The sequence below is a fragment of the Thermobia domestica genome, unplaced genomic scaffold (genome assembly GCF_964235325.1).
Source record: "Thermobia domestica unplaced genomic scaffold, izTheDome1.hap1.1 HAP1_SCAFFOLD_382, whole genome shotgun sequence".
Lineage (NCBI taxonomy): Eukaryota > Metazoa > Arthropoda > Insecta > Zygentoma > Lepismatidae > Thermobia > Thermobia domestica.
This window is the reverse complement of record NW_027656095.1, coordinates 97,029-124,920: the sequence shown is the minus strand read 5'-3', so window position 1 is coordinate 124,920 and position 27,892 is coordinate 97,029. Positions and strand designations below refer to the sequence as shown.

General features: G+C 35.8%; 1 protein-coding gene across 1 annotated transcript; it reads right to left on the bottom strand.

Annotated features, from left to right (window-relative positions):
• Positions 1-7,908: 7,908 nt before the first annotated feature.
• Positions 7,909-27,560, bottom strand: LOC145676815 (uncharacterized). The gene is made up of 2 exons (XM_081747594.1): positions 26,781-27,560; positions 7,909-18,034 (listed from the first exon to the last, which is right to left on the bottom strand). Exons 1-2 carry the CDS (start codon positions 27,143-27,145, stop codon positions 17,185-17,187), a joined length of 1,215 nt encoding a protein of 404 aa, XP_081603720.1. The 5' UTR covers positions 27,146-27,560; the 3' UTR covers positions 7,909-17,184.
• Between the last annotated feature and the right edge of the window lie 332 nt (positions 27,561-27,892).

Genomic DNA, 27,892 nt, shown 5'->3' with positions numbered 1-27,892 from the left:
TTGCCATTCTGCATAATACCAATATATCTTACGAAATTTTGCATTGATCATGGTTGGGAGATGTGACAGTAATCGCTTCACAAAATACGTTTTTCCACACCCACTAGGCCCTGCGAGAATACAGGTAAATGGATGTTTCCACTGTGTATCCATGATGAACACTAACACCTTGTTTCAAATATGATGCGTATTTAAAGCGAGTACAACAATTCTTGCACTCACTGGTGTGAAAAGGAAAAATCCGTTCATGTGTTTATTGAATAGTTGAAAACCGTTTATTTGTTAATCGAATAGTTGAAAACCGTTTATTTGTTAATCGAATAGTTAAAAACCGGATAAAGTTTAACGGTTAACCGTGAAAGCTGATCACTGTTTGATTTAAATTCTATTTGAAAATTTTTCGTTTCAAATTTGTTTTGAAATTTTTGCTTCAAAAATTTTGTTTAAAAATTTTTTTTGTTTCAAAATTTTTGTTTCAAATTTTGTTTAAAAATTTTTTCGTTTCAAAATTTTTTTTGTTTGTAAATTTATTGTTTCAAAATTTTTTGTTTGAAAATTTTTCGTTTCAAATTTTTTGTTGAAAATTTTTGTTTCGAAATTTTTGTTTTAAATTTTTCGTTTCAAATTTTTGTTTTGAAAAATTTTTAGTTTCAAGATTTTTGTTTAAAAGTTTTCGTTTCAATTTTTGTTTTGATTTTTTTTTTAGTTTGAAAAGTTGAAAAAAAAAGTTTTAAATGCCAAGAATCTTGTTCAAAGTTTCCACCTAATTCCTAGAGAACATTGACCAGGGACCTCGTCGCGCATTAAAACCAAATCATCGATCACGTGACTGTACTACACCCGAAGGGTCCTACCAAATTGAAAGGGGATACCCATCCATACCTTATAACCTTAATTGAGTCAGTAACCGAACACGTGGTTGTACTAAACAAATTTGGTAATAGGACCACCGAAACATATTGAGGTCCTGTACTATGCTTCAATTGGACAATTTCAGTGGACCCCCATTGCCAAAATTTAAGAAGGGTGCCCATGTCTTATGATAAGAAATGAACCCCTGTAATCATAGAATCTCATCAAAGGGGATAAAATGGACCAAAAAAAACAAACACGTGGTACAACGTTTATATTTTGGCAATTTTTGTACCCCTAAAAGGGAACGATGTGGACCATCCAAATTTATCATGATACATATTGAGGTCCTGTACTATAATACCAAATGTTGAAATTGGGCAATTTCCAAAATTTAAGGGGTGGACCAAGGTACCCCTCCCGGGGTGCACCAATGTACCCATGTCTTATAATAGATAATGGACCCCTATACATGACCATATAACCATATAAGGTAATAGGACCTCATCCAAGGGAATAAAATGAGCCAAAAAACCAAACATGTGGTTGTACTAAAATTTGGCAATTTTGTACCCCTAAAAGGGAACGAGGTGGACCACCCAAATTTATCATAATACATGTTAGGGTCCAATACTATAATACCCAATGTTGAAATTGGGCAATTTCCAAAATTTAAGGGGTGGGCCATGGTACCCTTCCCAAATTTTTCAAGGGGTGCATTAATATACCCATGTCTTATGAAAGGTAATGGACCCCTATACATGACCATATAACCATATAAGGTAATAACATCTCATCAAAGGGGATAAATTGAGCCAAAAACCAAACACGTGGTACAACGTATTGCTTACGTTTATATTTTGGCAATTTGGTACCCCTAAAAGGAAACGAGGTGGACCATCCAAATTTATCATAATACATATTAGGGTCCTGTACTATAATACCAAATGTTGAAATTGGGCAATTTCCAAAATTGAAGGGGTGGGCCAAGGTACCCCTCCCAAATTTCTCAAGGGGTGCACAAATATACCCATGTCTTATGAAAGGTAATGAACCCCTGTATACGCGCATATAACTATATAAGGTAATAACACCTCATCAAAGGGGATAAATTAGGTCAAAAACCCCTGAAATTTCAATTTTTGGCAATTTTTTACCAATGAAAGGGAACGACATAGACCCCGAATACTGATAGAGGTACATACTATGGTCCTAGGCTACCATACCCAATTTTTAGATTTGGCAATTTCCAAAATTTAAGGGGGGTGGTCCTATGTACACCTGCCAAAATTTAAGGGGTGGGCCAAGGTACCCCTGCCAAAATTTAGAGGGGGTGGTCCTAGGTACCCCTAGGTCATTGACCTTTGACCTATGACGTCACAAAAATTTTTGCTGACTCAGTTCGCCATACGTCGGGGACTACTACTATAGTGATTTTCTACTATATACTCTTTCAACTTGAATAAGTAGGTTTTAAGTTAATCATCGAAACGTAAAAACTTTGACATAAAAATATTCTAAAATGTTTTATTATAAATCAACAATTAAGAATCGCGGTTAATATATACAGTGGCGTATTTACGATTTTGTTTCGGGGGCCTTTGCCTGAAAATGTGAAAATTCTGCAAGATATTACATATACTTTACTATAGTAAGTAAGATTTCGGGGGGGCTTAAGCCTGGAAGCCCCCCTAAATACGCCACTGTATATATATATATACTTTTCAAAATATTTTATTTGTAAATAAACATGTTTACAATATGCTATAGCAACTACTAATAGTGCAACACAGACACTGTAAAAAAAAATCCCACAATTTTTGGATCAAAATATCCAATATATTACAATCAAAATTTTTCTTGTATGCCTTATATCTGGAGAACTACATATAACTAACTAACTAACTCTATGGCGTATGGAACCCGGAGGATCAATGCCGCGATCACAAAAGCTCCCCATTGACGTTTATCCTTAGGCAATTGAATCCAATTGAACCCAAACTATCTCTAAACTCTGTATGGTGTGCTCATTCCATAAAAAATACGAGGCCGTTCAAAAATTTTGTGATCCCTGATCCGAAAACTAATTATTAGCCAAGATCGCAATCCTTTGATGCATTTTTTTAAACATTCTTAAAGTTCTTGCCCAAGATCGCAATCTTTTGATCATTTTTTGGGATAATCCCTAAAAGTCATGTACGCGTAAACTGCACCGACTTCTAGTTACTTCTTTATATATATATATATGTATGCAACAGGAGTGCAATTGTGACAAAATGTGTGGGAAATGCGCAGAAACTTCCAAGGGTGCAAGTCGTGCACATTTCTCACACGTTTTGTACACGCTTCTCAACCTTCTGTTGCTTAAATATATAAATGTAAAAGAAGTGATCAAAAGTTGCAGTTTACGCATACAATTCTTTTTACAGTGCAGTATAGCATTTCAATAATAGCGCATTGTTTATTGTTGCTATTAGTGTAGATATGTTTGATGGGTGCCATAATTAACGCTGATGAGCAAGCCTAAACTGCCCGCATGAAGGGATATAGCAGCGCTACTATTATCAACCTACAGTTCTAATCAATTATTACGATCGGGAAAAATCAGAATGTGTAATAATAATAAAAATAATAATAATAATAAATAATAATAATAATAATAATAATAATAGTGATAGTAGTAGGAAAAATTTAATGAAAAGAAGGTTTTTTGTATATGATTATATTCAAAGTTCCAGACATAAAGGTAACGTGTTACTTGTCTTGCTTTCGAAGTAGGGTAACAGTTACTTTTCTAGGGGAAGTAACGTTCCCTTACTGTTAACGATATGCAGTAAGGGAAAGTAAACTAACTTATAGCGCGTTACATTTTTACAAGTAATTTACCCAACACTACCTCAAAGCTTCAACAAGTCTTTGATGGGTACCTGAAACTAGCTTTCGGAAAACTGATTAGTAGATGGGACAAATACATTCACATGAGAGTGTTTCATGCATAGTGTAAATAAAATTTTGTGAGAATAGCATTCTATAATAAAATGAGCCTTGTAACTATTTGAATGACCCTCGTCTTTGTTCTCCTCACAACTGATGCTATATGCCCAAACACACACAAACATACACATTGACGATTTTAGAAGAGTCTCCGCGGAGAAACTGAATAAGCAACGAGTGTAAGTAGTACAGTACTACTAAAATACTAGTTTTCCAGAGGTTAAGCCCAATCAGAGAAATGCCCACGGAAATTTCGTCGTTCTGGTGCAGTATCCTCAGGCCACTGCATGAAATTATTGCTCACACAATATTAAACACCAGTAGTTTAAGCAGTAACGAACGCTTGGTTTTTCCAGGGTGGGAGGCTGACATACAAGCAAAATTGCAAATACAAGCCCCTTGAAACACACAATAAGTTCTACTGCATGCTCATGGCGTAAGTTTACTACAGTAATGTGTGTGAATAAGCAAATTTGTTTTTATATGTATTTTGAGGAATCGAACCAATTTTGATAATCCAGGGGGCAATGTCCTCCTTGACTCCCGTTGCAGGTGGGCATGAAAGTAAGGATATAATTTTTTGGTAAGGGATACGCGCAACTGTTTTCAAACATATAATGTTACCCATCATCCCCATATATGCTTCTTCTTTCGTAAAATTAAAATGGGTGAGTATTATGGTTACCAACACGGAAAAAAGAAATTACCGGCAATCACTCAAAATTTCCTGTGATATAGGCCTAAGTGAAAAGTCTCTCTCTTCGAACCCATCCATGGGAAGGAAATGTACTATCCTGGACAAAATGCATTAGGATTTTGATTTCTGGGCTATCGGCATTTAAGGCCATTTAGCCCTTAACATTTTGAGGGATGACGTCCCTCGGCGAGCACACAATCCGGGAAAAGAGAAGGAAGAAAGGATTGGGAAAGGAAGGAAGTGGCCTGGGACTTAAAGTTAGGTACCACCCTGGCATTTGCCTGGTGTGAATGAGGAAAACCCAGGAAAACCTCATTCAGGATGGCTGGCATGAAAAAGCGTTTTACACATTTTCGGAAGAGTGCCCCCACCAGGAATCGAACCCGGGACCGCTCACACCGAAGGCGAAAGCGTTAGCGACTTCGCTACGCGGGGCCACCAAAATGCATTAGGACCCGTATTCTGCATATCCTTAATACATGCACTTATAAGCGTAATATATACATTGTGTTCTGAAGTCGTATCGATCATTTTCTTCTATTTAACAGTAACTGCTACTTCTTTAAAATTATCGAGAGATGAAAAAAGAGTATCTTAATCTGTACGTGTCATTTTTGCACAAATCCTCACGCTATATTTATGCCGCACAATTATGACAAATTAAACATTTCTGTATCCAGGGGCGGATCCAGGGAAGGAGGCGATCGGGGCGATCGCCCCCCCAGAAGAGAAAACTTTCTTATTTTATATATATAAATAAAACCCATCCCAAAATTTGGAGCCTTTAAAGGTAGCAGTATGACGACCCACCGCCCCCCAGAAGTCGGTTCTGGATCCGCCTCTGTCTGTGTCTATTGTCGAAAACAATGTTAAAAGGGACGTTAAACTCAAAATGAAAATCATGAAATGAACTGCCCTAGGTTTAAAAAAATCACCGAATGTATAATACAATGAAAACTTATTACTGTTCAAGAATTAGGATGTTTAATGTTTTATTCTGGATTATAAATTTCAAAATAGTGGTCATAAAGAGGCTGGTAAGAAGTTTATAGTGTGTACTGGTTACCGACCTTAATAAAAATAACCGCAATATATAATAACGGGCTGTTGGCAACCCTAGTTAGTATGCATAGGGCTATAACAATATAAGAAGCCTCATACTTTTATGTACAGTAATGAACACTTCTGAATGGTACACCCATATGGAAATTTACGGCAAAAGTGTACCATCCAGAAGTGTTTCTTACTCAGTGGTTAAATTCAGCCGGGGCCCACAGGGGCTCAGCCCCGGTAATTTTTTGGTTGCCGGGGCTCAGCCCGGGATCTTCTCTCGTTGCTTTTTTAAAAATTTTCTCCGCCTCTGAAATAATGTTGATAAAATCCGTACTTTAACTTTCCATTGTCACTATTTCGGTAGCTCGGTGGCTCACATTAATGTAAAATTCAAGTGCATTACTGAGGCAACCGGGGAGTGAGAAAATATCAGAAACAAGGTTCTTTTCTATCTGGTCGCTGCTGGTAGTTTTCTTTTTTCTATTTGTTTTTCAACAGGGGCTATAGCTGAGCTATAAAATCCTTGGGGGAGGAGGGGGGCGGATAGTGACAGAAACTAAGAAGTTCTTTCTTCTACTGTCTTGTGTGAGCTTTCTAGCTTTTCAGAGTCCTTGCAAGAAAAGACTATAGCCCTACCGAAGGCAAACAAGCTCATATACAGAACAATCGAGGTGTTTAAGGCCCATAAAGAGAGAGGAGGCATATACTGGAGAGAAGTACAGAGAGCCATAAAAGAGAAATATTTTAAAGAAGTTCCCTTGAAAATGAATGGCAGTAAAAACGACGCTTCGGAAATTAATAAAGGCCAGTTCTATGAACAGAAGGTGCTTGACTGAGAAGGACACTGTGTACTCCGAAATGATGAAAATTATTTACCCTGAGTACTGGCCGGAAAATATTAATGTCGATTGTAGCGAACAAGACTTGAAAGAATTGTGTGAATTGTTTTCTTTGTGTTTTCGAGAAACTATTCAAACTTATCGCGACTTTAAGGATAGTGGAGGCAGGCAGGTCTTGGGGAGAATGAAGGTACTAATGCAGTGTGTGTGCAAACGATACCAGTCAGCAATGCTGAGTGTGAGAGGGGTTTCAGTGTAATGAATAATGTTTTCACGCCAACTAGAAACGCGCTATCGGTTAGAAGTGTGTCATCTTTAATGACAATAAATATTAATGGTTTGCCATTGTCCGCAACCCCTCCTGTACGTTAAGCGCTGGATATCACAAGGAAGAAACACCGCCCTCTCAAGTTGCTAGGAAAGAAATCTCTAGGCAGAAGAAAACAAATCGAAGGAAGCTTTATGGAAACTACTGTGACTTAACTGCATTCATTGTCTTATCAGCTATTTTGATATTGTTATTCACATAAACATTATGTTAAAATACTATGTTGTCATGAGATTTGTTTGATTTGTGTTTGCACAAGTTTTCCCAACTCTATTTAATATGGAAGTGCCTGGAATTTTACAAGATTTGAATAAACCGCACAAACATACACTTTATATATATATATATATATATATATATATATATATATATATATATATATATATATATATATATGGTAGCCAGGAAAGGCCCCGGTACTTTTTTTATCACGAATTTAAACACTGCCCTTACTGTACATCCCCTTATCTCTTAAAGCCATTTTTAAGGTAAAATAAAATAACGAAAGTTTTGGTTTGTTTCAGTTTACCGCCCCACGGTTATGCCATGATGACTAAAGAGACTTGGACTTACTGATTATAATGGAGTCTGAACCACTTTTTCCGTTCAACTGTATCCCACCGGGAACCAAATCCACGCGTGCCGTAGGCAAGCTTGTTAGCCACTAGACCAAACGGATGTCCAAAATAACGAAAGTTAAATATTAAATGAAATATTGCATGATAAAACACACGACGGTATATATCCCTTGAATCAAATTACATAAGAAAGAAAAGTGTTTAAATCTTCTTACTTTAACGTGATGTGTTTTGTAGAACCAGAGATTCCAGGATCGTCATCATCTCTTGATTGAGTGTTCCGTGCAATCACTTTATTAATACAATACTCCGTGACATATTGTGCTTTGCTTCACCTTAATTGCTTAACACTTAATTGCTACTTTCACCCTTATCTTGCAGTTCACTGAAATATTAAATGCTTGCTCAGTGCGTTTGCGCAGTTGACCTTGACAATCGTTGCACCATATGCACCTGCAAATGTTTACTATCAAGAGCTCAACACATTATAGGCTTAAGACTTTTAGGTTACAAAACGTTCAAATTAGAATAAAGCACATTTAAGGACGTTATACGTTATCAAAAACGTTGTTTAGGATTTTGTTTTATATATTACAGAAAATGACATTTTCGTACATTTGATTACCAGTATATTTTAACAATGCTAGCTAATGTGCACATCGAAACATCTTTTAATACAACAATATTTTAGTTTTAAGCTATCATCTCTTAAACAAAATAAAATATTAATAGAACTGTCCTTACCTGGAGTTGTTATTGAAATCCGGTACAAATAACAATGCCAAAGGGGGCCAAGGAGGCGGGCGCTACCCGTAGGCTATACCTGCACCCCAGACTGGTAGTATATATTAATATCGCGCAAATAATGTGAAATTAACCTTTTCAGTATAACCCCCCTCAAGTAAAATGTATCCACCCTTCGATTGTGTCCACAAGAAATTAAATCTGATACTGTAATTGGTGGTATAGCATATCATAGCCAGTTTAGAACTACAATGAACCTAATATTTTTATTTTACTTATTTATTATTTTTAATTTTCTTATTTTTAAAATCAAATGCACTTCACTTTCCTAGAATCACACTAAGGGAGAAAATAATACCTATATGAGGAAGAACATACCGCGTAGAGGGAGCCTTGTTATTCCATTGTTCAAAACTGTTTGACGATGAGAGGCTAAATCAATATTTCGTGCGTTGATATATATATATATATATATATATATATATATATATATATATATATATATATATATATAAACGGCAACTTAGGGTATAGATTCTAAACGCGGGGGGGTCCGTCCCGACTTCGAAAAAGCACTTAGGCGTCGCCCAGTTCCTAAAAAAAAATACAATGGAGAAATATAGGAAGGGGGAACAAGCGTAACGTCATGCTGCTACCTACCGTCCTCCTACCTTTTCAGATCCACTTTTACCCTTTTTTATGACCCCCAAATTAGAACATTTTAGATGGTTTAAAATTCTTGTATTTTTGATCATAGCAACTTGACCTGTAAAGAAGACACAAAAATTTCTCCATTAACTGTACAGGAATGAAATAGGATCATCCTTAAGAATCTGAAGCTTCGACATAACACTCCATTTGTGATGTGTGTCACTGCATGAGACCAATGCGTGGTAGAGATTTGTGTTCATGCAAAGCAAAATGTGCGTACATCAGCACAATACAAAACTGAAAAAAGCTATTTATTAATGCTTATTTTCATTACCGCAAACTAAACGCAAATATTACGTTGTGTCGAGCTCGAAAACCGCTAGTGAATGATGCTCAGAGCGCTTGAAAAAATTGATTTACACAATAATTTTGTACTCTGAGGCCAGGAAATGAACACCAATAGGCGTACATACATTTCAATTTCTTACTGGTAAATAGTTATCCGGACTTTCGGTATCCAGTTCTCAAACAAGCCGAAAAGTTCGCTATAGTAGGTTAATTCAACGACGGTACTAAGAATGAGCCGTTTCAAAGAAACAATACACAGTAATTTTTGAAAAAGCGGTAGATGAGCCTCCGTAGGAATGCCTCCGTCTGTCTTTATTAGTGAAGACAATAAATCAAGCAATTTTTGTACTAGTATTACCATTTCTTCTATCTACTACATAATATTACGCAATTCTATCATACAGGGCATAGTGTTTCATTTCAGTATTCTCCCCATTAAATTGATCACTTGTGACTATAAATATCTATATATTAAAATGTTAGGTTTATATGTTTGTGTGCAAAGAAAAGTTTATATGTTTGTCTCCAATCGTTTTGACAATGAGATCTCGAAAACCACAAGTGCTAGAATCGTGCCATTTTTGCTGGTCGATTCCAAATTTTGTGTAGATTGGCCCAGTTCCAATTGAATATTTAAAAAACGTGGCCATTATTTCTTTAATACATATTTTAGGGTACACTGGAGGTGTTGACATTTTAAAAAATAACACATTCTATAATTTATACACTGCAACACAACATGTTTGTATACAGTGGTTGTATATTTCTCAGGCGTTTGTTTCATGATCAATTGATAATGGGAATCGAAGAAAACTATTTCTCGAGTGATGGAGAATCTTTAATATTTAGTATGTTTTGCTAATGAACACCAGATATCAGTGGCATTGTAATAAATTGTGTATGTAATGTATTTGCTTATTACATACTGCATGCAAGAAGAAAGAAAGCACTGATCATACATGAAGTAGAAATTCCAACAAGAAGTAGGCCCAATCTTGCAAACAGTGCGAGATATTGAAAAAATAATCAAAAAATTTCTCCTTTGTGGTACCCCTTGCCGATTTTTATCAAGACGTCTTTCATTTGTGTCTATAAGGGGACATGTACAGATATTGTGAGGAATGACAAGAAGATTCATGCTCATATGTGAATGATGCACTGTGTAGAGTGTGCAGGTTAAGCTAGTCTAATTAAAATAAATCCAGGTTCTGAAAGTCTATTGATAATAAAGAAGGTAATTGTATTCGAAACAACTAGAGATTTACAGAAGAGTGAATATTGAATCGAAGGAAAAACATGTTTTTAAGCGTAACTAATAATAATAATAATAATAATAATAATAATAATAAAGTACCGTTATAACAAAAATCCCAACTGGGTTTTGATGAAAGTTCAAACTGGATTTAAGTAGAAGCTCAAAGGTAGTTCTTGATGAAAACGGAAGCCAATTTTGATTGAAAACTAAGCCGATTTGAAGATCTAAGACATATGTAGATTCTCAAGGAACGAATACCGGATTCGGTAAACATCGCAATGGTTTTAGTAAAAACTAAAACTCAAAACTGTTCTGGAAAACACAAAAAACTATCTGTGGAAAGGAAATGGGTTCCGGAGAACAACGAAAAATATTCTGGTCAGAAATAGAACCAGTTTTGGAAAAACTGATACAGGTTTTGATGAAAAACTGAACCGGCTTTGAAGAAAACCGAAACCGGTTTCGGTCAACCGAAGCCGTTTTGAAGAAAACTGAAACCGGGTTCTGAAGAAAACCAATACCGTTTTTTTAAAAACCGAAACCGGTTTTTGTGGAGAAAACCGGTTTCGGTGAAAACCGTTTTTTTTTTTAAATTTTGAAAAAACGGTTTAGGTTTTTCTTGGAAACTTGAAACAGAAAAACCGGTTTCTGCGCCTACCACTAGTATATACTGTACGTGTGTGTCGTCTTTTTAAGCGTATGAGTAATTGTATGTTTATCTGCTATTTATATATTTATTTATTTATGTGGATTTATATATATTTATAATATTATTTAATTATTTATGCCAATTATTTGTTAGTTTAGATTAGTTGTGCCAAGATCGTCCTTTTTAGGTGTGTGTGTAATTTACAACAGATAGGAAGCCACGGTATAGGGAAATACGAATTAGAATACTTAAAATGGATTGGCTGCTGCGAGGAGCCAATCAGAAGCAAGATATCTCAGCTCTTGTGTGTATATAAGACTGCACGTTTCTCATGTATCTCATAGTGTCTGATGAAGCCAAAATGTTAGTTGGCGAAACTGTAACACGTATGTAATATTTTTATGTGAATATATTGTTTTGGTCAGCAAATATTTTGTTTGTGTTCAAGTATATATAAAGCAAAGCTTCTACTTATTTTAAATATTACATGTGTAAGGATAAAATAGTATTGTAACGCCGCTAGTGGCGCATCGAGCCGGAAGCTTCATATCGTGTGGAATGAGTTGATAGCAGGTAAATTTGCAATTAAGTTTGGGAGTGAGATGCGTTTTACTGATAAGTAATGTGTCAAATTGTTTCTCGTGTAATAGTTTTTAAAATATGAGTTTATGAGGTAAGTACAGGAGAATGTTGAGAAATAGAAATAAAAGTCATAGTCAAATAACTAGATACATGATCACTATGAAGTTAAATAGTTGTTTCGGGTGGAGATACATGAAAGTGCACGTACGAACCAATGTAAGTGTCATGAAAATCGAGGTGAAGAATGTTGCGAGCTGCGTGCTGAACGTGTTTTAATATTAATGGTTGTGCAAAAGACGAACGTTTTGAAGTGTGTGGGTGACAAATGCTAATAGTTTATGCATATAAAGACATTGATTAGTCTTTCGAAGTCTCACCTTTTCCATTTTGAACATAATGAGTCAATAGTGGTACTACAAGTTTCGGCCTGAATTCTTCTAGAGCAAGCCGAGACTTGCACTTGTAGTTGTATCTCGGAGGCGGGAATTGATACCAAGTGTTGCAGATTGGAACTTGTTGCAGATTCGGACAGTTTTCAAAGGAAAAGGAAAAGTGTGCACCTCTTTGTAGGATAACAGGTTCATAGGTTTCACCTGTTAGTAGGATGTACTTTGTTTTCTTGACAGCGTTTACCTGGGAGAGGAATTGGTCGTAATAAGCAAGATTGTTCAAATCGGCATCTCTTCTTGAAAACTAAGATTTGTTTATGCAAAAGGTCGTTGATAGTATCCTGTGATGTTCTCAGAATTCGAACTATGTACGTTGGTCCATGATTGTTGCGAATACGGATGCATTTTTAAAGGTGTATCCCACTTCAGGAAGTTTAGCCTATATATCAAGTGTTATAGATAGACGGACCCCTCGTACTACTATTGACATGGTATGTGGCTGAGGTTGCTAGTGTCGGATGTTGTTGAGAGAAGTTAAAGTCAGTTTTCCTGAACATTTCGAAACTGGATTGTCACGAATTATTTTGCGAAGTTGGCCGACTGTGATTTAATGATGAATCCATTTTTTTGTTTCTACCATTTGCGAAATATCTTTGCGTTGCCGATACTGGAAAAGTTAAAGAAGTAAAACCTTCGAACTAAAGTACTTTGGATTGTAGTTTTGCTTTAGCAAGCTGTAGACAGGCTGCAGAGGAGGATAAGCTGGTTGGAGTCAAAGTCGGAGCTCGAGATGCTTTGTGCATTTGTATGCTTCTTAAATGGTGGTGAACTCGTTGATGATGCTTGGTGGTTGCCACTGATCGGAGAACGAGAACTCCGGAAACTTGGTTCAGTGTATGCTGAGCATGAATGAAATTGTGGAATGATGAAAGTGGGAGGAAACTGGAGAACTCCGAGGAAACCCAAGCACAAGGTGTTTGTCCACCACAAAGTTAACTTGGCGGGAGCAGGGTTTGGACCCGAGACCCCATGCATCAGAGGTGAACGCTTTACAACTGAGCCACCCCGGCAATTTTATCTTCAAAGGATGTATGAAAGACTTTCCATCGTCAATTATCATATGCGGTAAAATAACCGAACTGAAACAGTGTTCAAAACTATGTGATGAGAACAAGATAAGAGTGAAAATGATCATAATGATGATTAAAAATTATACTACTTGTGTACTCCAGCCAAATTACGCTCGTGAAAACTCTCAATTTCTTGCAACCTGTCGCCTGTTAATGAATTAGCATCACTGTGCGCCCACATGAGTGCAATAAATAGAGTCTAGACTTGGCAGCTACGCCTCACTACATGTGCGCCAGCTGAGAAAGTATGTGAATGCACTACGTTTTTCCGGCAAATCAAAGTGACTAGCAACCTATGAAAAGGTTACGCCCTCTGTAACGTAAGTGATGGAAAAGAATTTATTTACAAAGTGTAAGTGGAGATCTGTGCTCTATCGAAATTTTACAATTATACGGTATAAAAACTAACAAAAAATCAAAAAGAAAAAGAAAAATGGGCGTATGGAACTTTGATTCTTAGCATTATTATGTAAGTAAACATATATAACACAACTTAATATAGACAGATTGATTCAATATAAATACAATACAATTAGAGAAAATAAAAAATGTGTAAAGGGATAACGAGGATGGAGAATGAGGGGAGGTGCGAAGCACAAGTTAACACATGTGTATTGTTAATGAGACAAATGAATGTGTCTTTTGCGTAGGGTCATCTCTATGTGATGATGGGAACCGGAGAAGCCAAACTGAGCAGAAAGTGATTACTGTGCAGGATAGGATGGATGAAAGAGTGGAAGATGCTAATGAATAACATAATCAGATATAACCTTGAGCCCCAGATAAGCCCCAATTCGTGACTTTTTTTGAATTATTTGTAAACAACTGCAACAACAGTTTTCTTAATTGGTATGTTAGGAACTTTGGGTGAGACACTTGTCGATTTCCGGGGAAGATGTGGATTTCGTATTTATATGCCTAAAAGACCTCCAAAATGTGGAATTAAAATTTTTATTCTTGTTGGTGAAACATTATACTACACAACAAATATAGAAGTGTATGTGAGGACACAACCAGAAGGCCCGTTCCAGATAGATAACAAACCTGAAGAAGTAGTGAAGAGATTGTATCAACAGATTCATGGTTCATCTTGCAAAGAGACCTTTTTACAATAATCGGTTTGCAAGCTGCAATTTGGTTAAATAAATGGAATGAGACAGTAAGTTAAATATTATAGGGACAATTCGTAAAAACAAGAGAGTTGCCCCCGCGTTTGTGAATGCGAAACGGAGGAAAGAATACAGTAGTGTATTTGGTTTTAATTAGAACTGCACCATTGGTTCGTATGCATCTAAGAAATATCTGTGTTTAGTGCTGATCTCAAGTATGCACAATGACGTCAAATTAGATGAGAGTACCAGAGATAACAGGAAGCCAGAGATCGTCACATTTTACAACGATACTAAAGGTGGGATGGACATAGTAGACCAGATACCTACTGAATATGACGAAGAAAGAAATACTACACGATGGCAAATAACGTGGTTTTATCACTTCTAAAATGTAGAACCGACTAGTAGTAATGTTATACATTTAGCGAACACAGCAAGGTTTTTCGGATTAACTCTAGAAGATGCTTCTGTACCAAATCATGTAGGAAAGCGAGGACGATGTTACATGTATAAACACAGTAAGGCCAGATATTTTGCCAAAAGTGCTGTAAGTGGATTTGCCTAAGTCACGCAAAAATGATGTGTGGAGACTGCTGCAGAATTGAAACGTGAATATACCGCTATTAGGAGAAATCCTGGTTTACTTCTTTCTAGTTAATAAATATTTTATTTTCAGTACCGGTATTTAAGCAATAAAATAGTCACATAATTATCGAACTTAATTTTATCAAAAAAGGTATTGCCTCAATAAAAATGTATAGTTTCGCTTAAAGCGTATCCACTGTCTGGTGCTTGTATTTAATATTATAAATATAATACAAATTTAAATCCTAGTTCACATCTTATCAGACAAAAATGTTCCTGGGTCCAGGAGGCAAAATGTTAGCATTCACAAAAATTTTTTTCACCTTACCACTATAAGGTTAAGAACAATGTATCTCACGAGGGTAAAGTGTACTGGCAGAGCGTAAACATTAGGGACAAGGAGTATGCTGATAGCGATTTGGTGTGGGTTCTAAAGTGAGGTAGTATATATTGCATGAATAAAGAGTGCTGAGTTTGGAAGCGTTTGTTGATATAGGTGATATTTACTTTTTCGATATATTAGTGTAATATGGACAAGTTATGCATTGGTATAGCTCCAAATTGGGACTACGTAACGGGACAATGAAAGGTATGTGGAAAACTTTTGGTTAGAAGGTCGACAGTTTCTTTTATAGATTTTGAATAATGAAGTTATCCACACTCTAAATCTGTATGTTAAGTTTGGCAGTAGCAAATTTTTTTATGTACTTAGGATCGTCTATGCATAAAATATAAAAAGACGGCATCAAACCGCAGAAATTTAAAGTTCGAGCTACTACTTCGGGAAAAATATTTGTGCTATCTCTATGCTTTATCATTTCTATTGTGAACCCAGTAGTAAGGCAACGGCTAGAGTCTGCGTTTGACAGTTGGAGATGCAGTGAAATATCGTTATCATTTATTGGTAGAGAACACTCAATTAAAATAATTTACAATGTTCAACTCAGATGGCAAGAAAAGAGTGAGTGACTTGGGCAACGTGATCCCACGCTAGAGAAGTGTGCCAAATCAAATGTTTTATATTCTGCGTTTAATGTGGTGATGTACAGTAGAATGCTACTCAAAAGTGCAGTGAACAGAAAACCACCTTTAAACTATACTACATAAACGTACAAAGTGTTACGAACAATTTTACAGACTGTGCCGTAAATGTGGCTGTTTAGTGGTGAGCGAAACATGTCTGAAAATATCAATAAGGAACAGTGGAATGTCGTTTCTCAACCAATTCTCTACATAGAAATAAGACCGCAAGACCATACAGGCGGATTCTTTGTAGTATTAAAATTAATGGGGCAGCAGAGCACAGAATGGTCTCGTACGTGAGTGTGAAACTATTTGAGCAGAGGTAAGTCTGTCCAAAAACAGTCTTCGTCGGGTGTTTCAGCAGACCATATAGGAACAGTGCTCTAAGTTTACTTGAAACATGCCACGAACATTTCCAGATGTTGTCAGAAGGTGACAAAGTTGCTCATTTTGGTGACTATAACTTGAGCTTAGATATGATCTACAATAAACATGGGATAACGTCAGACACAAATGACATCCCTTCGTCGACTATTCTACTCAAACATCAATTTAGGATAGTACAATTTTCATAGCACGCGTAGAAATAACAGCGTAGATTATATCATCTCTATTCCTCCAACAAAATGCGACATCTCATATAAACTCTCCGCACGTGTGAGATTTTTGTCCTTTGTGGATTATCATTTACTTTGCAATATGTGAACCTTGAGTAAACGCCTTGCTAAGATCTTTGCATCTCTTTGGTGACTGACATGTGTTCAACTGCGTTTCAACGTTTGAGCGTAGACTATATCGTCTTCCACACCTTTCACGTGTGAGGTTTTGATATTGTGTGGCTGAACACGTATGAATGTTGAAAAAATTATATTCCAGGATTTTTGCAAAGTGAGATTTGGCTACTGTTTGGATTCACGTGTGTAGCCAATTTCGAACGTAGATTAAATGCCTTACCACACTCTCGACATGTGTGATGTTTTTCTCCTGTGTGGGTTAACATTTCTCTAGCCAAACTTCAACGTTTATCAAATGACATACCACACTTAGGGCATATTAATATGTGTAGCCAGAGTTGAACTTCGATTAACCTTCTAACCACACTCTTAGCATACCTAACCTCTTTCTCCTGTATGGATTAACATGTGTGTAACCAAACTTAAACGATATTTAAATTCGCCGTCACACTCGTAACATATGTGATATTTTGTTCCTCTGAGGATTAACATGTGTGCAGCCTAACTGGAACCTCGACAACCAAATATGAACGACGAGTAAATGCCGTACCACACTCTTGGCACGTGTGAGGTTTTCCTCCTGTGCGGACTAACATTTGTGTAGCCAAAGTCGAACGTCTATTAAATACCTCACTACACTCTTAGCACGTATGAGATTTTTCTCCTGTGTGGATTAACATGTGTCTAGCCAATTGTGAACGTCGATAAAATGCCTTACCACACTCTTGGCACGTGTGAGGTTTTTCACCTGTGTGCATTAACATGTGTGAAGCCAAATTTGAACGATCATTAAATGCCTTACCACACTCATGGCACAAGTAAGGTTTTTCTCCTGTGTGGATTAACATGTGTGTAGCCAAATATGAACGTTGATTAAATGCCTTGCCACACTCCTGGCATGTGTGAGGTTTTTCTTCTGTGTGGATTAGCTTGTGTCTAGCAAAATGTGAACGTTGATTAAATGCCTTGCCACACTCTTGGCACGTGTGAGGTTTTTCTCCTGTGTGGATTAACATGTGTGTAGCCAAATACGAACGATTAATATATGCCGTGCCACACTCTTCGCACGTGTGAGGTTTTTCTCCTGTGTGGATTAACATGTGTCTAGCCAAATGTGAACGTTGATTATATGCCTTGCCACACTCTTGGCACGTGTGTAGTTTTCCTCCTGTATGAATCACCATGTGCGTAGCCAAACTTGAACATACTCTAAACTCCTTTCCACATACTCCACATATGTTAGATTTTTCACCTGAATGCACTAACTCACCACTTGACATAGTTGAACTTTGAGTAGAGCGTTTATCACTATTTTGGGACGTATGACTTTTTTCACTTTCCTGTGTCACCATATTCTTTGTCAAACGTGATCTATGAAATTCTTTGCCAAACTGCGTCGAAGTATCAGATTCATCATAAGAATGAGAAATGGATTTATTTAATGTAGTAAACGTATTCCCTTCTCCGTGGAAAGCAAAGATGTTATCGCGCCTGTAACGAATTCAACAAACAATGAAATGAAAATGGAGATAATGATTAAGTAGCAAGAAAACATGTAATCATTCGCTATATTACATGTTTTATTACATTAAATATTGTAGAAATATGAAATGGAGTACCATATCACTATTGTCTCAAAATAAGTTGCTGTAGTTTGTTTCACTATATCAAATTAAACTATCATTTATATCGTGGCGGACATAAGCCTATGACCAGGTATTGTCGGCTGTCTTGACACAAATGCACAGTATGAGAATTAAATCTGTCTTATGTGTAGATTCGTGTGGAGAAAAAACCAACTTGCGATCCAAAGGTTTAAGAACAACTCAACGTATTAATAGAAACTGTACCGAAGATAATTCACTTATATCATCATAAGAGGAACACGAAAGACGTTTTGAAACCAATTAAAAAATTACATACAACTTTCCAAGCTGAGGCAGAGAAACATAGAGTAACAAGACTAAAGACGAATCATTTACAGCGTTGTGATCGTGGTTCAGTGGCCTAGGGGCTTGACCAGTAATCTCGAAGTTCTTCGTTCGAATACACGTCAAGCATTTTTTTTTTTTACTTTAGGAATTTTGATGGAAATAGATCGGCGATAACACACGCTTCATTACATTCAAATATTTGAATACACGTTTGTTTCAGCACTTGAACTATCAAATTTTCAGAAATAATACTAACAATAATAACAATTTTCTCGAAGAATATTTAATTAATATTATCGCTCAGGTCGTACCATTATAAGCAGAAACGTGATATTAGGCAAAAAAAAATATTTCGGTTTTGTGTAATGTTGCCCATGAAAACACGAATTTCTCATCTCGATTCTAAAACAAACCAAACAAAATCGGGATGAAACATTTTAATTCGAGACGAGACTAGGTTAACTCACACTATAGTCATGCTTTGGAGATGAGAATCGAGACGAGACCAAAACTATCGTATCTCATCTTATCTCGATTCTAGAAATAGTGTATGCCACTCTTTAAGCAACAATTGCTCTGTAGACTGAATCTTATACATCATTTTGATAAGATTTCAGAGCTCACTGAATTATGATCTGTGTATATATTTTTGTAGCAAAGCTTTTTTAATTAAATCTGCCAACTTCACAAGTTAGTTTATTACAAGCTTTAGTTTTCAATTATATTCAGTTCTTTTTTTTAGTTTTTTTCCTGAAAACGTGTAGTAGAATATTTTCTCCACGAAATATTAGCCGAAATATTTCGTTTAAATTTGAGTAGCTGTAGAGATGTCTCTTGATGGTACGGAACCTCTTTCCCGAAACGCCTTCGACTTCTTCTGTAGCTTAGCCAGCATAACCATTAGTTAAAAACAACTGTAATTACGGCTCTTGTGAGTTGAGAATCCCTACTTTCTACACCAAAATTACCTCGAAACTTTCCGTTATAACATTTAACTTTCCTTGATAACATTTAGCTAGTTGTAGGGAAACATTCCGTTATAACATGTAGCTAGTTGTAATAACGTATCGAGAGGGTATGTGCTGTTGGTCCTGATACTTGTCTCAAATCCCGACTATTTTGTAACTTATGGCTTACGCTACGGGTTATTTTACAGGCTTTAATACAATATGTCCTCATACGGAATTTGTTACCTATATTATTATTATTATTATTATTATTATTGTTACTGAATATTTGAGTTCTCAATATTACGTCACACTGCCGTAGCAAAGCTGGGATAAATGCAATAAACAAGTGACAAATCTTGGGAAAAAGATTAAAATCAATGTGAAGGTTACGATTATATTTACAAGAATCTAACAACTACCAAAAAACACAATTTCAACCACATGGCGACCGTTTTCCGGATTAAATTATAGTAATCTTCCTACAACTGCTTTTACAATACCATTAGTTACACAGATAACGTGTTGAGTTTGGAGCTGATTAGCCTAGTGTCGACAGTCAATTTCTATCAGATCCTCGGCGAAAGCAATTAATTAAAAATAAAGGGGAGTGATAGAAAAAAACAAAAACTGAGTAATGTAGATTTTTCACGTAAGTTAAGTAAATATGTTTTGACCTTGAGAGCAACAGAGAGATTAATGTAGCTCATAAAATTTTTTCTTGTTGATTTTTAATTCTATGTAGATGTGAGTAGATAGCAAACAGCTGATTGAGTATACACACATACATACCTAATTACACTATGCACCTTCATGTGCATTTATGAATAAGAGTAAATGTTTTAATACTAATACACAATAACACACTGAGCAAGGCTATGTGATAATGTGTAAAAAGAAAACAGTATCACGTGACAGTTTCAACACAATAACTGTGCAAACAAACAGAGAACATATAGAGAATGTTTCGGAAAGCAGGAATTAGGACGTACAGGAAAAGAGGAAGCAGAAGAATTGAACTAGTCAGAAGAAAAAAATAGAAAAGCAATAGCGAACAAAGATCAAGGGGGAGTAATATATAGAGTAGGATGCGAGGAGTGTAACAAAATTTTCATAGGATAAACAAAAAAAATTCAAAAAAAGGATTAAGCAGCACCTGGATGTTGTAAGACTGAAAATGGACAACAATGCGATATACAAGCATCAGAAAGAAACAAACCACAGGATAGGGTGGGAAGGAGCAGAGGTCATAGAAGTAGAGAACAGGACTTTGGTGAGAAAATGGAAGGAAGCCAGAGAGATTATGAAAGCAGGACGCAAGGTGATGAACTGGAATGCAAGATTCTCGACAAATAAAGAGTGAGAGAAGTTTCTGCTTAAAGAAGAAGGAATAAAAAGGAAGAAGAAAGAAAGAGAAACTAAATAACAAGGATAATTAGAGGACAGGACGCATCCAGCGGAAAAAAGTAAACCTTTAATTTGACACGTGTGCAGCTAAAAAGTGAAAGTGAAAACCAGACAAGTGTTATTTTTTAAAGAAGGGGCGGAACCTAATTAAAATTGATCTCCGGACAGTATATATAAGTGATGACCAACTCCCAGCAACCAGAAGGAGTGGAAGTCTGATGAAGACACAGTCGTTGTGTAGAAACTGTCACGTGATACTGTTTTTCAAATATTATCACATGGCCTTGCTGAATGTGTTATTGTGTATTAGTACAAAATGGAATCAAAGCCTGATAGAATAGTTATAGAAAATATTTTATATATGGTACTAGTTTATATCTGTGTTAATTTTATATTGAGGCACTTCGCAAAATGAAACCTGAGTTGTAAAAACAAGGATTGGTTGTTAATGATCGTAATATCAAAATTCTTAGTGTTTCATGTTTTAAGTGCATGTTTCTTATTTTCGTATTAAACTCAGACATTTATATTTTTGTACTTTGAATTAGTTGCTCGTACCTCATATCAATATGGAGGCTAGTTGTTTTAGAACAATTTCAAGCAATATTGACAGAAGAATTAGAGAAAAAATTAGAAACCATGGCTCAAAAATGGTAATGAATATTGGATGCCTAGGACAAAAAATACATGAATCAGTAGTTGATCTTCAAAAGCCTGTAACAGAAACGATTTGGGAGCGTAGGAAAGAGCGAATTGAATGCCAAAGCAGACAGCTTACGTATTAATATGAAAGTAGCCAATAATTCCTTAACTGAAGTACTCTCTGAATTAGTTAACGCGGCCAATCATGTTGATTCAGTAACTGCTGAGTTTAAAAAAAGTGTAGCGGAATGAAAGAAAGGTCTCACTGTGTTCTATGAATACATGCGAACGGCACAGATTGAGTGTAGGCAAACCAACAAAAAAAAAAGAGTGCAAGGCGGAAAAGAAACCGTCTTGAATTCGAGCCAGCCCAAGTTGTGAAAGACATGTGCCAAATAAACCAGAAAGTCGATTACAGTCAGAAAAAGGAAATATGCAGTGTAGAGATAGCAAAAAAGAAGAATCGTTACGCGTACCTGTAAAAAATTGTTTCTAATGAAATTGTTTTGCCGGCAAGGGATATTGATGTTTCACACGATAAGCGGTAGCGTTCAGGTTGCGCGTATCCGACCTCTCGAAAAAGCCAGGGAAGGCTTGAGAGTTCAAGTGATGATTTTGTGTGATAACGAAGTTACAGTGTTGTTTGTTTTGTGTCGCAGGCAAATGGTTTTGCGCGAATTAAAAAATTCAAATTTGTCTTTGTAACAGTGTATGTCTAACGTAAGTTGCATTTTAGTGCTGCAAATCCATTCCGACTTTATCAGCTTTGAGTATTGTAGAAGAAAAGGACTTCAAATTCACAATAGACCCGCCAAGCGAATTCTGTTTTACGTAGTGAAGATCTCGTACATAATATATCGATCGGAAATGTTTACCGTAAACAAGCGTAACACTTCCAATAAAGCACACGCAGTCGAAAGTATATTTCCGTTATAGAACCGAAATGTAACACCAAAGTTAAGAAGAAAAATAAGATGGCCAATGATACCCAGTTGAGTTTTCGTAATACATTATTAAGGTAAACTTGATTTCGAGGAGCATAATCAGTAGAATTAAAATGAGCAGACGTGATCATATCAGTACATCAGATGCAACATTTATTAATTTTCAGTTGCCGAAATGTTTGAATTTTCAAGCTAGTACTTCACTATTGCGAAATTGTAAAAAGCGAAAGTTTAAGTGTAGTGCTACACAAAATGTAGACATGTTGATTGCTCATGATGAAAACAATGTGCGTCGACCTCCACGTACAGCGTATTCTCAGCACGCACAACCACACATTAGGCGTGCAGAAGGAAATAAGTTGAGAATAAAGGAAAGTGCCTTGGTAAGCGTAATTCGGAACGCACTAAACTCGGTCAAAGACGAACTACATGCAAATTAAAGTCGAGCTGTAGGCGAGGTTATTTCGAGTCAAACATGCAGAAGAAGTATACATCGACTCCGAAGAGCACCAGAAAGCTTAAGCGAAAACACGTACGAACATTTTATAGTACACTACATGGCAAAATATAGTAATAGTAAGCGCAAACCTAAAAAGAAATTTATGACAGGTATCGCAATGCAGCGTAAATCTAAACGTCGTAAAGGAAGGCTTGTCATTACGTGGAAATTTAGTAAATACGCTGCAAAAAGGAGAAAAGTTCCGAAATTAAACAAACTAACTGGAAAAGTACACGTAACCGTGCTAAATTACAGCTTACAAGCGTAACCGGCACAGATGGAAAATTAAAATCTTAGCACAAAGAAAGCGTGAACTTCACCCCAACTCGGGTTAAACCCGGGAAGAGATGAGAAATCAGAAATACCGAATTTGAACTTTTAAACTTTTAGATTATGAAAAAAGGATTACTGTTTATTTATTTGATTATTTCCCCGAATTTCGAAGGTTACTTTTCAGAATCAAAGTGTGTGCCCACCGCCACTGACGCACCAGTCCAAGAAACCATCAATATCGCCCTACAATCAGATACGTTTACTTAGATGTCATATATTATGGTTTCCTTACAGCATTTGGAGGTGAAAGATGAATGTGGAAAGGAGAGGAAAAACAGCATTGGAAATTTTAAACAGGTAATTGATTTAGAACGCGATTTCCGACTTTGAAATTGTAATAATACCTCACCACTTTTGAAAAGTATGGCTATCCCGTTTTGGATGCGGACTTTCAGTATCGAATTCTTATTAGGATGTTTAAGTTTTGTACTTTTTTTTTCAGGTCTTTCCAGTTTTGGGAACCATACTTCATAATAAAATTTTATTATTAAATTTTGCTTGAGTTTTTTATCATTCTCCTTTATGTTTATATTAACATTAACTGTCCCCATACAACCAAGCATTTAGAGACTTGTTAGGCAATTAGATATAATTACGAACATAATTTGTGAAGTACTAGTAATAACTACAATTAATCATAAAGTTAAAATTTTGGGTAATTAAAAAATGTGCTCTTCAGATAGTGAAGTTTTTCATCTGATGTTGTGATTGTATAATGAAAAAATATACGAAATTTTTAATGTAAGATCAAGTCGCCGTCAAAATACTGTAAGTTAAACACAATTTAGTATAATATTGAAAGTAATTGACAATAACCTTGAATTTGATAAAGTTGCTCGTTGATTTGTTCGTCGTTCAATATATACATGCAGTCTACTATGAAAAGTCAATGTGCATTCAATGTGACTTATGATAACTGAAGTTAATTGACTTCAGAGAAAGCGATATTATAAGTTAAGAAGAGTTGAAGGTTAAAATATAGTTCATCCCCTAGGGACATCTCTACTTTCGTTATAAAATTAAAGTGATGAAACCAGTCCGACGCGTGGTTGGGTCCCAGCTAATGTGCAAATTCGGCAATTGACTAAAATTTCAAAATTTTGTTCTAATTTTTAATGTTTGGCATAATTAGAGAAAAGTATAATGGTAATAAAAATGATGTTCGGATTTTAGATTTTGATATAATAATTAGTTTTGATTTGGATTTATAGAAAATAATTAGAGTTTTGATTTGCATTTAGAGAAAGTAAATTAAATGTTATTCTTTTTGATATTTGAAAATAACTCTTGTATTCTTGTGCCGGGAATCATAAACCGATCTCGAGAAAAAGAAAAAGGGAAGCCCGTTTACGATTCCACGTTACCCTTTACTACGATAAACACCGGATACTATGATGTATCGATAGTACGGAGTGCCTACGTCAGTTACGCAGTATATGGTAATACTAAGGTTTATGTTATGAGAACATATTAAGATTGCTACGTACGAGTAGGCCATGAACAACAATAATGTTTAATGAACAAGTTAATATTACTGTTATCTTGTGTTTCACTATTGTGACAAATGCTCTCGGATTTGACTTTATTCTCGATAAAGATAAGTGCAATTGCTAGTAAGCCACACATAAGTATTAGCCATCGCTCTTTAAAAGGTTACATTTGTAAACCTACCAATTTTGTAGGTACGAGCGGGCCTGAAGTAATACTAATGATTAAAAAATTGATGAATTGAAATGTGAGGCTGTAGCATTAAATCTCCTCCCAGGGTGTATTTCTTGTCGTCCTCTTCCTTATATTTATTTTCTTAAAATGCCTCCTCAAGGCCTGAATGTTGAAAGCCCAATTGGGGTTCGGACATTAACCCTGATTTGTCATGACTTGAATACCGAAGGCATGCAACTAGGGTGGTATGTAAGGTCTTAGGGTAGAAACGATTCATTCGAATCGTCAGGGACCCTGCAAGCTTCAACTGTAAGAGATTGTCAGAACTGTTGGTTTTAGGATCCAATTCATTAATCTGTATTTTTAATGAATGACTTACAACCTGTGTTGTCAAATAGTTACGCACAGAATGGCGCTCCGTATGGCTTAACCGCCGTTTTACTAATTTATTTGTATTAAAATGTTCAAACGGTTATCAGTTACGTTGTATAATGCAAGTTACAATGTTTAATATAATGAAACTGACTTAACATTGACGGAAATTCTTTTAAAATTTGGCGGTCCTTACAGTGACTGTTTTCCACGCTACTACAACAACAAAGCCTCTCTGTAATTAGAACTGATGCTGACCCCAACATTAACACCAAAATAGAGTTACATGTTCTATCGTAGGGGGTAGTTGAAACTTCGTGTACCGTATACAGTTCATGGTTTTACCGACGGATGACTGTGAAACTCTCTTCATATTTTGGCGAAGTAATGCCCGATGTGCAAAGTAACCCCTTGTCAAGGTAGCAAGTAACCACTGTAAGCGAAATGAAGTATCAAAATTTAGTGTGGCAAATCATAACACGGAACTATGAAAATGCTTGGGAATGAAGGGATCCATATAATTAAGAAGTTACGTCCCTAATGTATTGTGTTACTTTGGAACACAAATATACAAGCAAAGAAAGCATTTCAGCATGTTACCTACAAAATACTTAGGAACGTACAAGAACACATTCAACACGTAAGATGTGTAAGTCATCCTAAATACAGAATTTTGCGCTATCTTTGTTTACCCACATTCTGCGTAATGCCCTAATCTGCATAGAACTCTTATTTTTACCGGCCATCTAGCACATGCTGATTAGCGTTGTTTTTACAATAATTCATATATTATGTACGTACACCAAGCCCCTAAAGTGATCCCATATTGAAAAATACAGGTTCATACCCTAAAAAAGATTCCTGGGAATGTAAAAAGTCGACTTCCTTGAAAAAATGAGTGAAGCTGTGAAATGGACTGATGTATGGACCTCTACAAATAATGAACATCCATTGTTGGTTAAAATATTCTTTATCTTGTATTTTACTTATGTCTTTCGAAGCCAGCCGGAAAAATCAAGCTACACCCATTTGAGCTAAATCAAAATAAAATCACAAACGTCCATAGTTTATGTTCGAATATAATACATTACAGGTTTACATTTGTAAAATTTTAGAATAATTACCATTCTTATTATTTGGTATTTTACATAAGTCTCTATATAAATAAAACAATATCGTCGAGCACCCATATTTTAAATATGTGAACAATTAGTGAGAAATATGTAACCAATAATAAAGAAATCATTATTTTATCGAGATATGAACTACATAAGAATTGTGTGGATCGTATCAATCTTGTTATTACTTTTATTTGGTATACAGCTTGTCTATGTGTGCCATGTCATTTCCAAATTGTAGGCTACTAACTTACGTTCATGACATCTCCCATACCTAAATATTTCTCGTGAAGTATTGCTTTTAACCAACAAAATTTCCGAAACCATGTAACCGTATTATCAATCTGAGCCAATTAGTTAATGAAAAATTGAACATTACCTTTCTGGCCGAACTGAATTTAAACTTTTTGTTGTTAATTGTTGGGAGTCATTAGAATACGACGCGCAAGTCTCCTGAACCACAATTTTTCTTAGCGTTTCTATATTACTTTCAAATTCAGGATCTTCTTCTAGTGCTAATTCTGATTTCACCCTATCAACGTTTAGTTTCACATCCAGAGAGCACTTAGCTTTATCCTTGTCCACTGATACATCTCCTTCCGTTGTAGATAATATTAACTCTTTGTTGTCACTCATTAATTCGTATGTCCACCCTCTCCCTTCGAGCGGATCATCACTAGGTAAGTCATAAGCAATTTCTTCTTTGCACATCAATTCCGACTTAACAGACGCCTTACCAGCCATTTTGAATTGAAATATAATAAGAATTTAAAACTGTTCTTATACTCCCCTTATATTTTACGCTGCCAGTGTTAATGAAATGATTAACAAGTACGTTCACAAGAGTAACTTTGTATTTCCAATTCTTCTTCTTCCTCTTATTCTTCTTCATCAACCACTACTCCTCTCTCGGCAATTGATTGTTTGTTTGTAGTAAGCATTAAAAAATTTTTGCATAGTATCATTATCACTCTCTTGAACAAGAATATCGGCAATTTAGAAAGGTAATTAAACGTGTAAAATGTAAATATTAGAATAGTTGAAAAATGATAAAAAAGTAACAAGATGTGTACAAAGTCATAAAACAGATAGAAAGTAGTAAGTATGATAAAGCGAAAATACGTGAAAAAAGAAGTGTCGCATTCGGGAAAAAGTCAAATTTCAGGTTCAGGTTCAGGTTCAAGTTATTTTCCTTCCTTCTCTTCGGAAGTTTCGTTCCTGAAAAAAGAAAAAAAGAGAAATAAAGTACTGCCCTTTTTTCATTTAAAGTTTTCCATTTTCTTTTTCCATCAAAATTCAAGAAGTTCTTTGTTTTTTTCTATTTCTTTCTCACTTAATTCCCTTCCATTTACATTAAAGCCTAGCCTCCAAGCTTATTTAACCAAATTTCCTTCCTTTTTCATTTCATCGATCCATTTCCATTTTTCCCTGATTTTAAGGTTTCTACACATTTTAACAATAAGTGTTCTAAAGTTTCGTCTTCTTTAAAAC

What these genes read in the sequence shown, in the direction of transcription:
- LOC145676815 (XM_081747594.1), bottom strand. Translation starts at nt 27,145, where the DNA reads ATGGCTGGTAAGGCGTCTGTTAAGTCGGAATTGATGTGCAAAGAAGAA. An exon ending in AATTCAGTTCGGCCAGAAAG is followed by an intron (nt 18,035 to 26,780) that starts GTAATGTTCAAT and finishes AATTCGTTACAG; the next exon opens with GCGCGATAACATCTTTGCTT.